The 14585-nt window shown below is 40.1% G+C and overlaps 1 protein-coding gene across 1 annotated transcript in view; it reads right to left on the bottom strand.

Moving 5' to 3' along the window:
* The window catches only part of LOC143197894 (uncharacterized), a 316954-nt gene that overhangs the window by 37669 nt on the left and 264700 nt on the right, over window positions 1-14585 (bottom strand). The window contains exons 75-79 of the mRNA XM_076406689.1: window positions 14161-14265; window positions 12980-14103; window positions 10300-10360; window positions 9992-10042; window positions 63-9299 (exon numbers count right to left, since the gene is read on the bottom strand). Coding sequence (XP_076262804.1) covers window positions 63-9299; window positions 9992-10042; window positions 10300-10360; window positions 12980-14103; window positions 14161-14265 — 10578 coding nt within the window. The remainder of the gene's footprint in view (window positions 1-62; window positions 9300-9991; window positions 10043-10299; window positions 10361-12979; window positions 14104-14160; window positions 14266-14585) is intronic.

The raw sequence follows: 14585 nt of genomic DNA, 5'->3' as shown, positions 1-14585 counted from the left end.
GTTTACCTGTACGTTTAGATTTAGATTTCAAGTAGCTCGATGGTAGCAAGGGGGGAACTTACCTGCATACTGATGTAACTGCACTTCAGTAATCTGGACGCTGGGTTTTCGAGAATCTTCCAAAGCCACTTTAGTTGTCTTCAATTGGGGAGATTCAATATCGAGGGGCGTGACATTACCTGAGGTTCTCTGTTCGGTCACGATGACGCTCTTTTTCGTGTCGGTGTACTCGCTTTGTGCCTTAGAGGTTTTAGTTTTTAGCGGCGCGATCGACTGGACGCTATCGAATGGTTGCACTTCCTCGTTGCTGACGACCGGCCTGTGTTCAACTTCTTTCTTCACGGAGCTCTCGCTGGCGGTAACGCTCATCACTTTCTCGCCAACCTGACCGTGAGTGGTGGTTTCCGTTACAATGACGCCCTCCTTAGTGTAAATGTTCAACGTGGCAGACTTGGACTGGGTCTCGTCAATGACAAGATCTTGAGTGGAACCGAGAATCTGAACGGTACTCTCTGTGACGCTCTCGAAAGCGTCATTTTGAGTGGTGGCCTTTTGCGTGGCGGCTGGTAACGATTTTGAATATTCCCCAACTGTTTCGTATGGTTTCACGCTGCCTTGCTCCATGGGTGTATACTCGGATATCAACTTTTTAGCTATATCTTTTCGAGGTTTGTCAATCTCAAACTCTTCTTCCATCTCCGTCAGTTCCGTTTCAGTAACACTTGCGGTTTTACCTAATTTCGATAGGTTTATATCAGCTTTCGACGATGTTGGTACTTTGTGCTCCGGAGCTCTTCCCAAACTGTCATAAACGTCGACATCTGACTCCTGTAAGACGTGATACTCGTTTACAGATTTCGTCGCTTGATCTTGCGCAGGTTTGTCTTCAACCAGGGAAGCTTCCTTCTGATCCACGACCAGCTCGGTTGTCAAAGCCGTCGATATAGCATCTTCAAGATTCAAACTTGCAGTGGTTGTCGTGGGAGCCTTATCACTAACCGTTCCTACAGATTCGTATATTTTTAAGTCCTCTCCCTCAATTACTTTATGCTCAATCACTGACGGCGACGCTGTATCTGATATTGGTTTATATGGTGACAGCTCGTCTTCAACGTGGCTTGTCAATACTTCAGTGATGGTAGGGACTTTAGACGCCTCTTCTAGGTTAATATCGGCTTGATTTGAAGTCGGAACCTTATCTCTGATAAGATTTCCAAGACTTTCGTAAACTTTCACATCCTGTTCTTCAATTACTTTTTGCTCTATTATTGTAGTCGAAGCGCTATCCTCCTTGGGCTTCTCCGATTTCAATTCCTCTTCAGTTAGAGTCGTCATAGTTTCAGTTATGCTAGCAGCTTTCTTTGCTTCTTCCAACAGAACGTCAGCTGTAGTAGTTGTTGGTAGTTTAGCTTCGCTCACTTCTCCAACAGTTTCCAATGGCTTAACATCCACATTCTCGATAACCTTATGTTCTACAAAGGTCTGTGTAACTGTGTCCCCTTTGGGTTCTTCAACTTGTAAACGTTCTTCTTTTTGATTGGTGAGTATCTCGATAGTACTGGCGATTTTATTTACACTCTCAATGTCAACTTCCGCAACGACGCTGTCAGGAATTTTATCTTTGGGTATAGTGCCCACCGTATCAAAAAGTTTTATTTTCTCACTTTCAATCGCTGTTTGTTGTATTACATCTACAGTGGCAACTCCTTCTTTAGGTTTATCTTGGTCTAAGTCTCCTTCCAGTTGACTTGTGAGAACCTCCATAGTGGTTACAGCTTTATTACAGCCCTCCAAGGTAACATCCGCACTGATACTGTCTAATGGCTTTTCTTTGATAACATCTCCCAACATTTCGTATACTTTGACCTCGGTTTCCTGAACAATATTTTGCTCTATAAGTAATGTTTTTGCTATGTCTTCATTGGGTTGGACGGATTTGAATATTTCCTCGCTTTGAACCGTTAAAATTTCTGTTACATTGGGTGCTTTACCGAATTCCTCTAGGTTCATATCCGCTTTGCCAGTAATTAGAACTTTGGCTTCAGGTGTATGATCGACAGACTCGAGGACCTTTATTTCTTCGGAGATTATTGTTTTGAAATCGTTTATTTTCAATGTGGCTGTGTCTAATTGAGGTTGTGTCACCTTGAAAATATCCTCTAGTTGACCAGTCAAAGTTTCAGTGATGTTTGCTACCTTTCCTATGTCTTCAAGGTTTATGTCCGCTTGAGACATTGGCAGCTTCTTATCGGAAGAGTATTCACCTATAGTATCATACGCTTTAGTATCTTGGCCAACAGCAACATTCATTTGGGTGACATCTGGTACGGCTGAACTGGTTTGTGGTTGATCTATGGTTAAAGCACTCTCGTGTTGGTTTGTAAGTACTTCGGCTACACTAATAGCTTTCTTTCCTTCCTCTAGTTGTACATCAGCAATAGATTGAGTTGGGAGTTTACCCTCGATGTAATCACCTTCTTTTTCGACTGCCACATTCTCAACAACGTTTACAGTACTGAACGGTATGTTTTCCTGTAAGGCTTTTGTTGTTTCGGGTTGTTTAATGTCCAGCGAAGATAAGTCTTGTTCTGATTTCACTTCACTTATTTCAGCGGCAGTTTGGGGGATCCTTGAGCTTTCTGCTTGGGCTTCAGCAGGTTTAAACCTATCAAAGTCCTTTTCAACGTCGCCTGTGAATGTTTCTTTCACGGTTATAGCTGTTTTCTCGCTTATTGTTACGTCGGCTGTTTTCTTATCAATATCTTGAATGGTAAGCGGTTGCTCTCGTTCTTCTGTGTACTGAGATGTGATCGTAATACTGCTGAGCGTATCCTGTTGAGGAACCGCTGAAGATTCAATCGGTTTCTCACTGGTAAGAGTCATAAAGCTATCTTGACTTTGTACCTCTGACTGCACTAGCGGTATGTTGGGTATAAACGAGGATATTGATTTTTCACCTTCTATTTCTCCTGGAACAAATGGTTTTTCCTTTTCTTGGGTGGTAGTTTCTGTAATTTGGACTGATGAAGTTTGATCGATGACAATGTCCACAGTTTTCTCTTCAGGTTTGAAATCCTCGTCAAAAGGCTTTTCGGATTCCTGAACAATCTTCTCCGATGCTATCAAACTGGCAACAGTGTCCTGTACTATAACCGCTGATGAAGGTACTTTGTTGTCTTCAGTAAAATCGCTGATGGTGTCGTGAGACATCACCTGTAGTTGTTCTAACGGTTTAATTTCGTCAAGTTCATACGAGGCGGACTCATATTTTTGTTCTTTTTCGATAAAATCACTAGATGTATCATGTATGATGGTTTCTGATACATCAAGACTTGTTATTGTATCTATGGTTTTCTTGGCAGTTTTAGTATCAGGCTTGAATTGGTCATCATATTGTTTCGACGACTCCATGACAGTTTGTTGAGACAAATTGATGCTTTCTAGCAGTGTGTGTTGTGGTATAGCAATTGCCTCATTAGGCTTATCGCTCGTATACTGATCAGTCTGGTCCGACGTAACAATTTCGAATGTTTGTGCTGTTACATTACCGCTAATTGATAACTCTGCCTTGATCGTTTCTGGCTGTTCTGAAGTATCCAATTCCTTTTCACTTTCCGCACAGATAACTTGCTTACTCTCAATTGGCTGTCCTTCTTCTACACCAACTATAGCTAATTTGGTGTTTAGTGGAAGTTTTTCATCGAACACTCCTTCCTTCTCATGAATCTCTGGAACGTGTTGTATAACCTGCTGATGCTCAGATTGCTCTATGCTGGCTGACATTGTTTGAGGTAGTTCTTCCGTTCTGTCTCTAAGAGCCTCATTAATAACGGTTTCGATTACTTCTGGTATTGTGATGGCATCCAGTTCTACGTTGGCAGTTTGTGCGTTTGGCGCAAGTAATTTGTCAATGGTGCCTTCTTTGTCCTCTAGTACCAGTTCGGTAATGCTGACAATTTTCTTACCAGCTTCCAATGTTAGTTCGCCTTTGGAGGTTTCCGGCTGAAATTTGTCTTCAAATATACTCTCTTTCTCCTCTGTGCGATTCTCTGTAATCAAGATGCTGGTTAAAAGTTCCTCCATAGGTTTTGCAGTGTATGATTCTGGCTTAGTGTAAGGAAATACGTCGGGGTTTTCAGATACATCCACCGGGTTTAGTTCTGCGACTTTTCCATGAATGTCGATAATTTGAATGGCACTTTTAAACTCTGGTAACTTAAACTCATTAAGATCCTCTTCTTTTTGAGCTAGTACTACTACTTCTGTTGAAAACCCTTCGATTTCTTGTAGGGCTTGTGATGCCGTTGACATTGTCGGTCGTTTGATTTCCTCAAAGTCTCCTTCTTTGTCAACTGGAATTTGTTCAGTTTTAGTAATAACATCAAATGGTATATTAGAAATGTTTGCGGATTCTTCAGTTGGTTTGGATTCTTCCAAGGTTTGACTGCTTTCATTTGACACGACCTCACTTTGGGATGCTATAACATTAGTATCAGTTAAAGAGATACCGGCTTGATTCTCATTTGGTTTGTCTGTTTGTAGGTCCAGTTCTTTATCCTGTGCCATCACTGAATGCACAATAACGCCTTGATCGACATTCATTGATACATTGGCTTGGTGTTCTTCAGGTTTCTGGACTTGGGGTTGTTCCGTTTCCGTTTCAGATATTAACGTTTCTTCGTTCAATGCGATGTTTAGTCCTACTATTTCTGGTACCGCTGAGGATGTGACAGGTTCCGTCGTGACCAATTTATCAAAATTCTCATTAGCAGTTACCATCGTTTGTGATGGTATTTGATGAGCGTGGAGATCAATTTCAGCTTGTTTGCTCTCAGGTTTTGCCTGTTCTTCCAAATTTAACTCAACCTCGCTTAATACTACTTCTGTTATGGATACAGATTCCTCTGGCCTAAAAGCAAATTCGGCCGTTTTAGTATCCAGTTCAACTTTGTCGAAGTAATGTTGTCCTTCCTGTACTAAAGTCTCAGTTTGTACCAAGCTTTCAAGAGTAGTTTGGTCGACATCCGCTTGTGCTGTCGAGGGTTGTTCTTGGAAGACATCCTTAATGGAATCCTGAGAAACTACTTCGGTGCTTTGCGCTACTGGTTGAACATCCAGCTCGACTAAAGCTGTTTTGGTTTCAACTGACTCCTCAATATATTTAGCTTCTTTTTCTGATGGTAGAACTTCAGAAACTTCGGGTGCAGTTATTTCTTCAAAATCGACTCCCGCTTGTTGTTCCAATGGCTTTACATCCTTATTTAAAATATCTTCGGTTTCGCCAGGAATTGCTTCGGTGTTTACTAAACTATTAAATTGGGATTGAATGGACGTGGCTGTGTATTTCGTTGGAGATTCTTCCTCTAAGCTCGTGAAAGTATCATCAGCGATTACCTCTTTGGTTTCAATGTTTTCTTGCGGTGATAATACGCCTTCTGCTTGGTTATATTCGACTTTTTCCTTTTCAAAATCGGATTCTTTAAGTGCTGCTGTTACAGAAATCACTGATACGCTTTCGACTTCCTGGAAATCAGGTTGGGCTGTTTTCTCGTCTACAAGAAGCTCGGTGAAATTGGCTTCCTGTTCGGTGACTACGGCCTCGGTTGTGATAATGCTATCAAGGGCAATTAAATCTGGTTTGCCTTTTTCAGTTCTATGTTCTTCCTTCTCGAATTTCTCGACGGAGTCGTCGGGATGGACTTCTTCTTTCACTGGTAATATGTGGGAAGTGATACACGCTTCGCCTTGAGCGAGTTCAGGAGCTTCTTTCTCTTCAAGTTCTTTCTCTTTGTCATCTGTCTGCACCTCGGTTATCGTTAAGCTCTCAGTTTGTGTAAAGGTCGTGTCAGCCTGTTTAGTTTCAGGTGTAATCTCGTCTGGTTTGACGCCTTCTTTTTCACCAGTGGTAAATTCGATTTGCATAATTGAGTGCGATACATCCTGCTGACTAATAGCCAGTTGTTTTTCAGGGGACGTCCTCTTGAAGATTCCTGGCTGGGTATCGGCGATGACTTCTTCCTTGAGTGCTACTTGTTGTTCGGTGATATCAACGTTAGCATTGGACGTGTCCACCTCGGGTATTACAAGTTTCTCTTCTTTGTGATCTGTCACTGTTTCTGTGACTGATAGTGCTTGGTCTGGTAAAATATCGACTGTGGCACTCTTTGAATATGGCTGAACATCTTCAGGCAATTTTCCTTCAACATCGACAACATTGGTCTCCGTTACAATAAGTTCATTAAAAGGTGTGGAGTATTTTTTCGCTTTTCCTGTAACCAATTCTTCTTCAACTATATTATCAGCATGAACTACGGTCTCCACTTCCGATTTTACAATCACTTCTTGAGTTGTTAGGTTTGGCTGAGCAAAACCTTCTAAGGGTTTAATATCTTCAGTATAGTCGCTTTCTTTTTCATTGATCACTACTTGGATAACATTAGGGCCGCTCAAACCTTCAGTTAAATCAACTGCGACTGTTTTTTCTTCTGGTTTTTGCTGAATGTAGTCGGATTCCTTCTCAGCTACTTCATGCTGAACGATTTCCAGAGGAACAAGTGATTCTTGTTCGGTATTAGCTAAAGCCTCCAGCGGTTGCTGAGCTGATAGGAGATTGGTGGCGTCATGAGTTTGAACAATAGTCTGGCTAGCAACTTGAGAGCCGTTAATTTCTAGGGCTGCTTGTTGTCCGTCAGGTAATTCAAATACTTCTTGTAGTTTTTCTTTATCTTCGGTCACAGTTTCTGTAACTTTAAGAGCTTCTTGTGGTAGAATATCGGGAACCACTTGTCTTTCTGTAGGTTTCTCAATGTTAACTTCGCTTAAACCTTCACCAAGTACGGCTTCAGATACAATCATTTCGGTGAACGTTTCTTGATCTATTTTAGCGGTACCCTCTTCGGGTTTAATTGGTTTTAGACTGTCTGTTTTATGGTCGGCTGTAACTTCTTCTGTTGTGCTGATTGTAAGTACGTGCGAGGTGTTTGGTTTGCCCTTGAATGACTCAGGTAATTCGAATTCTTTGAGGATTTGTTCACTTTCCATAAGATGAGACTGACTAACGACAACTTCTTCTTGAGTTCTGGTTAAGGTACTGTCTATGTTTATCAAGTCGGGCGTGAGAGCTTCGTAGGATGTTTCAGATTCTCCAGGTTGAGTTTCAGTAATTGTTTTCGCTTCAGTTGTTTCGACATCAGTATTTGCTGATTCGGTAACGTACTTCAAGATATCGGTGAATTTGTCAGATGTATCGCCCAGTTCAATTTGTTCAACTACGATATACTCCTGTGGTAATATATTAGATATAGCTGTAACTTTAGTACGTTCTTCATCTGCAACTAGCTCCTTTTCAGATTCTTGGGCAGTAACAATTGATTGACCAGATACTTCAAATGGTGTAATGTCGCTTACAGCCGTTTTGGTGTCCACATCGTCTTTCTGGTAAATATTTTCTAACTCTGTTACCAGGGTAGTTTCGGTTTGTATTGATTCTTTAGGAAGTAAATCGACGTTGGCTGTAAATGTATCGGGTTGTTCGTATTTGATTTCCACTTGTGGTGCTTGGGAATCAGTAACTGTGATTGATACGCCTTCATAGAGTAATATGTCTTCGGTAGCCGTCTCCTTGTCGGGAACGAACTCTTCAGCAAAACGATCTTCTTTGTCCTGCGGTTGTATTTCTGATACTTGTACTCCTTCACCCACAGCAACATTCATACTGGCGCTTTGAGAGGGTGGTAATTTACCGGGGATGTATTCTTCTTCCAACTCTGGAGCCAAAATTTGAAGTTGTGTTATCGATTTTTGTGATATCACGTTCTTAGTTGCTACTTCTGTAGCTACGAATGTTTGTGGAAGATATTTTCCTGGTTTGTCACCAGGCAACACTTCCTCAATTACCAGTCCTTCTTGGGCGTCGATATTGATCCGTGGTTTTACACCAGTAGGTTTAACTATATCCATTTTATCTTCAGACATGGCTTGTTGGACTTCCTCGATAGCTAAACTTTCTTTTAACGTGAACTCTTTGACAGCTTGAACGCCTTTCGGTGTTTTGAAATCTTCCATCGATTGTTCTTGGTCAGTTGCTGCCACCTGATATATACTGGTAGCTTCTTGTGGTAGCAGAGAAATAGTGGCGTTGCCCTCGATTTTGTCTTCCTCTTTCAAATCGGCCGGAACGTCTCCCAAGTTAATTTCTCGCACGGCTATACTTTCAGTTGGAATTAGGTCAGGCTGGACAGAGAAAGTTGATGGTTTAAAGGTATCGTCATATATACCAGTCTGGTTTTGAACATTCTGTTCTATGGTTTCAAGAGCTTCAACGAAATCGATGGTTTTGGTGGCTTGTGACGTTATATGGGAGGTTTCTTTATGAATATCTTCCTTTTCTTCGACTCTGACAACTTCTTGAGTTAACGGGGTTAAGGGAAGGATATGAAGATCAGCGGTTATTTCTGTTACTTTTTCTGTTATGTGAGTGACCTGGTCTGTTTGAGAGGCCTCAGAAAATTGTGCAGGGATGCCTACTCCAATCAGGTTCTTAGTATCATACTCCAAGGGCTTCAAAGATTGTTCTTTTTGGCTTGTTTCTACTTCAGATATTATCTTGGCTATTTGGGATGAGAGAGTAACAAGAGCTTGACCTTCTTTTAGTGCGGGTGTTTCTAATGGTTTAGGAGCATCACTCGATAGGACTTGCTCGACAGTTAGGGTTTCCTTAGTTGATATTGCTTTTGAAGCGATGTGGCTTACTGGTTGGAAGGTATCGTCAAATTTACCAGGGATTACCTCGGTGACGGTTTCGGTAATTTCCAGTGCTTCGTGGCGATCCACTAGTGGAGCGGCAGTTACTGACTGGGGTTTATCGGGAATCTGTGTGTCTTCTTTGTCCTGGGTCAGGGGTTGTTCCTGGGAGCTCACGATTATGGGGGATATATCGACGCGCGCTTTTGCCGTGTTTATTTCTTCGTTCATGCAGGTGACGTTGTCCGTATGAACGATTTCCGCGACGGTACTAGACGTGTTAACCGGAATTTGGGTAAGCGACGGTAACTCGGCGGCTTCCAGGGGAACGATATCCTCCTGGTCGAAGGTCGCGTGGCCGGACCGCGGCCTTTTCTCTTTCCGTTTACCTCTAAGGCGTTTCACGATCTCGACCTCTTCGTCGATCTCGACCTCACTGTCCTCGCGAACCTCAGGTAATTCAGTAATCTCGGTGATATCAACGGTGTGTTTCGTAGGTTGTGTAGCTTTATCACCTCTCGTAGTGCGTTCGACAACATCTTCGACTTCGAGAGATTCTGTGAAAGTGTTTGTATGATAGAGGATGTGGTGTAATCTTTTATTTATTTACATTCAGATATTTATATTCGTTCTGTTTTAATCAAAAAACAATCTATCTATTGCTTTCTAGGCTTAGTGCTAAAAAGCATAGGGTGTATAAAAAATTAAAGTGTAAAAGCATTAGTTTCCATCTTTGTTGCTGAGTAGAGAGGGGGCAGGGGGCGGGGGGGTATTGAGTATATCGATTTATTGTGTAAGTAGTAGTAGTAGTAGTAGTAAAAGTAGTAGTAGTGAGTAAATGATGAGTGATCAGTATGGTAGAGAAAAAAAGGATGAGAGAAAAATATAACCAAAATAACAGAAAAAAGCACTCACCTTCGAAGCATTAGCACTGAGAAAGCCATGCGGCCGCCTTGTCAGTAACATTGACATGTTTTTTTTTTGCGAAATATAAACAGCCGCTTATGCACTAACATCACTGATTATTGTTTTAAACACATGTTCACTAAAAAAGCACTAGCGGAAGCGTGAAACAATGTTTCATAAAAAAAATTGGTGAAAGACGATTTTACAATTTTGCCTGAACGTCGACGTTCATGACCCGCGTGCTCACCTCACCGCGGGTCATCATTGTCTCAGTTCTAACAAGAAATTATAGCCAAAAAAAACTTAAGTTCGAATTAAGTCACTGCACAATCCATTCTCTTACCTTCTTTCTCTCCCTTCTTTTTAATTTTCCTTTTAATAATTTTCGTCGTATCTAGGAGGGAATAATAAATTGATTAGAACTTGATTCAACAGGTAATAACTTTATTGATCTTATTTAAAGCCAGGCAAGTTTAACACGACATTAATGTTAGTATATTGTTCGTTAACTGTATGTTCTAGGCGTTCACTTAAAACTAGCGTACACTTTACAGGGGCATGCGCAATAATGTCTAAGACAACACTGGTTTAGTGTTACGAAACTGAGTGCATAGTCAACAAGCCGATCGCACAAAACGTCACACGACTCACCCTCGTGAACTTCTACTTTTTGGGTGACCAAAACCTTCTCCGTGACTCCTTTCAATGTTGTCTGTAACAATATTAAAATATTTTGATAAATTAGTTCCAAGGTAGATAATTTTCGTCATTATAGAAAGTACTATTAACTGTTAATTGTAATTTAAAATTGAAAATTTTCGGCTTACTTTACCCCCTTCTGTTGCTGAAGCTAATTTAACTGATCTAACACCTTTAAAGATACCAAACGATTTTAAATACTAAAAAAATACAAAAACTCGATACAAGTTTCAAGTACCAGTTGTATCGAAAAGTAATTACCGTTTATTCTGAAAAACCACATGATTTTCCAGAACATGGAAACGTTTATTTATTCAAAGTGTTGTCCATACATCAATTGATTCCATACATCTTGCTAATTTTAGACAATTTATGGATGCCATCCCAAAACAACTGTTTGTCCTTTGAGCAAAACCGCTCATTGAGCCATTGACTGACTTAGAAATTAGCGAAGTGCTACTCTGCAAGCACGTGTCGCTTTACTGCGAAAAGTTGATTGTCGGACGAGGCAACGTCTGGCGAGTACGGCGGGTGCGATAATATGTCCCATTCCAGTGCTTTAACGCTTCCTAAACCGATTTTGCTTTATTTGACGGCGCATTATCATGTTGTAAAATCACTTTATCGTGTCTTCGGCCACATTCTGGACTTCGATCAATGCATGTTTCAAATTGATCATTTGTTGTTGTCAGCGATCACTATTAACCGTTTCATCAGGTTTCAACCGTTCGTCATACACCACGCAACTCTGATCCCACCAAACACAGAGCACTGTCTTGCAACCAATACGCTTTGGTCTTGGTGTCGATCGGCCGGCTTCCGCAGCTGATATTCATCCCTTTTTGCGCTTGGGGTTTCTCCTCTATTCACTAATCACACGGTTCCTATTCCAGTAAAATTCGATGTAGAAATTATTTCCGATAATACTTTTGCATTGCATAACATTGCACTCATCTTCCCATCTTTTGGATTTCCCCATTGCTTGTAATCGGTCTCTAATCGTTACTTGGGGCACATTTAAGGCTTCTGCCAATTTTTTTTGGGTTTGGGTTGGGTCTTCATTCAATAACTCTTCCAGTTTCGGATTTTAAAACTTTTTGGTAGACCAGAAGGCTTGCACATCGAAATCATAACTGTCCAGTTTTCGAAACCACGCCTTGTTTTTACGATTAGAGCTCGCTGGCCGTTAGTTTCTACCAGTAAGTGATGAATTTCAGAGGATTTTCTCTCTTGATTTAATAAGAAAAGTAATGCGTTCCCAAATAATATTCATTTGCATTCAGGCTTGAAACTTAACATTTCAAGGAGGTATACATCTATGGCGGTGTTACTCTCGCAAATGTATAACTTTGCAGCTTGATGTTAGTGGAATAAAATGACATATGTATCAAATCATAATACTGTATCTATTAGAAAAACCGGTAATAAATTTCCGATACACCCAATAAATTAATACAGTAATTTCAGAATTACTGGATAAAATATTTCAAACTAAACATATTTCAAAAAGAAGGGTTTAACAATGAGTTTACGACTTGACTAAATGATTAAGATCTTCTATAGAGAGCTTTAGTTTATCTATATTACAATGAACATGCGTCATCATGATGTTTAATATATGCCTATCGCAATTTAAAACTTCGTTTAAAGTTCAGATATTATTTTCCTTCACATTTTATTCTAACTGAAACAGATAAAATGCTGTCTAATCGTTCGAACAAGTAACCGAATCAGCCTACAAAATTGTTCTGGCAGTAAAACGTTTGAAAACTCTTCAAAACATTATTGATAACAAATATAGGTTATAATCTGGCAAACGTTGTTTTAGCACTTTACTTATTTTGATACATTTCAAAATGCTATTTATTATTACTCTGACTGAATATTCCAAAGTTATTAGATAGTCAGAGTCAGAAACAGATTGCTCAGTTCTCTAATCAGTTGCTAAGAACATGAACGACATACCGGAGGAAATTTGTCAACAAAATACGTTAGAGAGAAAAGTATTGAAGAGGAAAGACAATATAAACTTGGATTCACCGGAAAGAAACCAGAAATGTTGAAATGAAACTGTATTGCAAGTATCAAGCAAAATGCAATTTTAACTAGAAAAATATACACTAATAATAACAGAAGAATCTAAGAGAAATTACAGTAATATAAAATGACTTGACAAGAAAACCTCGCTACGAAATAGGCAAGAACCAACCCTAATAAGGTAAATATACTCTTTAACGAAAGTAAAATACATAACTTGGATAGCATAAGGTGGATAAGGCCTCCAGGGTATATCACTGCATAAAATAAAACGCAAACCTAACCTACAAACACATTAGCTGTACTAAATTATATTTCATAATATTATTTTTGATTCATTATTTTATTTAGATTAAAACTTTCTGTTATGTCAAAACCAAACTAAAATTCAAAATTGATGCGGCAACATCGTGAAGTTTTGGTGTCATAAATTTAGATAACGTGAGTTCACTGTTGTATTGAACGGACTCATATTTTATACAAAAACAAAGCAATAATGCTCAATTAATAATTAAAGCTTATTTTTTAGTGTTCCAAAAAAGTTTTATTTCCCCCTATATCACAGAAATCTATGAATACATCAACACATTCTTACCTCTGTAACTTCAGTTGCTTCCCAGGCTCGTTGCATGAAATCTTCTGGTGTGAAATTGGATAGAATCTCCTCAATAGTTACATAGTTGGCTTCCACCATCTTCATGAAGGCTCTGAAGCCAACGGTAGCGGCCAGTTTGCTTTCATCAATGGACTCTTCCGTTAAAACCTCTGAGATCAAAGCTCCATGACCCTTACGCTCGACCACGTTGACCATAGCCGATTGGGCTTCGGGTGTCTTGAGCGACGGGAACTTCTCGTCATCATAAAGAACCGTGACTTCTTTAACAGTAATGCCGTTCTTCAATAGATAAACGATTTCGGCGATTTCTCTCAGGGGAGCTTGACCAGGACCGAAATCTTTGGCGTTGATGAGTTCAAGCATGTGAGTGACCTCTTTCGCCATCTTCATCTCGCTTTTTCTGATGATCTTCTCGCATCTTTCGATGATTTGTTCGAGTTTAACCTCAGCAATGTCTACAGTCTCCTGGACGCCTTCTTGGGTAGTTGGTTTAGCTCTGGCACTCTGCGGTAGGATCTTCTCTATGTCCTTGATGATCTCTTCGGCCAGAATTTGATCTATGGTGAGGGGCTCGAGGGGCGATAATTTTTCTGTTACGGTTTCCAGAGGAGTCTCCTCCTCTTTGTCGTCAATTTTCTTACAAGAAGCAATAGCTTCGGTTTTCAGTGGTTCGACAATATCGAGAATGGGCTTGGCTTTGACTTCTTCAACGTCGGGAGCCTTGATCTCTTCGGTTATCTCGACAGGTTGGACCTCAGTGACGTCTAGAGGTTTGGTTTCTTCCTCCGGGAGTTTGGTGGCGCGCTGCTTCTTGCGCACTTCTCGTTTCTTCTCAATGGTGACCCGTTCCTTCTTCACTTTCTCTTCTTCCTCTTTGGCTCGAAGGATGCGGATTTCCTGCTTCTTGTCTTCAGGGATTTCTTGGACGTATAATTGAGCTTTCGTGACCGCTTCGCCAATTTCGCTGACGGCTTTGCATAGGTAGGTACCGACATGGTCCTTGCTGACGTCAGTGATGGTGCAGCTGGTCTTATTGTCTTCGATTCGGATCTTGACATGTTTAGTGTTACGTATTATTTTGTTGTCATGATACCAGATAACATCTAAAAACATAGTATCATTAGTTATGCCGTACTTTATTGATTTCTAATTTGAAATACCTGGTTTGGGTGTTCCTGAAAACAGGCAATCGAAAACGACGGTTTCTGCTTCCGTGGTTCGAATATCGGTAATTTCTTTAACAAAGGTTGGTACGGATTGAACAGCTACAAAAAAAATAATAAATTTTACATGAAAATAATTAGAATGTAGTAGTTTGTTTATTAATAGGAAAAGAAAAGATGCCCAATGCATTTTCAATAAAGAACTTACATTCTTCGCGAACTCATACCAGTTCCACAATGCATATAACCAAAACCGGGTGACATTTCTGTCCGACATCAAGGTACAGAGCTGATATCATGCAAAATATGATGACATTTACATAATAATAATGCAGAATATTATATTTACTGTTATATCAGAACAATGCTGTATTTTGTGAATAATGTAATGTTTATATCTGGTAATGTTTTAGTTTTTTATT

Source organism: Rhynchophorus ferrugineus, unplaced genomic scaffold, assembly GCF_030347505.1.
Source record: "Rhynchophorus ferrugineus isolate W39M unplaced genomic scaffold, kcgeb_rfMv2 rfM6, whole genome shotgun sequence".
NCBI classification, from domain to species: domain Eukaryota; kingdom Metazoa; phylum Arthropoda; class Insecta; order Coleoptera; family Curculionidae; genus Rhynchophorus; species Rhynchophorus ferrugineus.
This window is presented reverse-complemented; position numbering and strand designations above follow the sequence as displayed.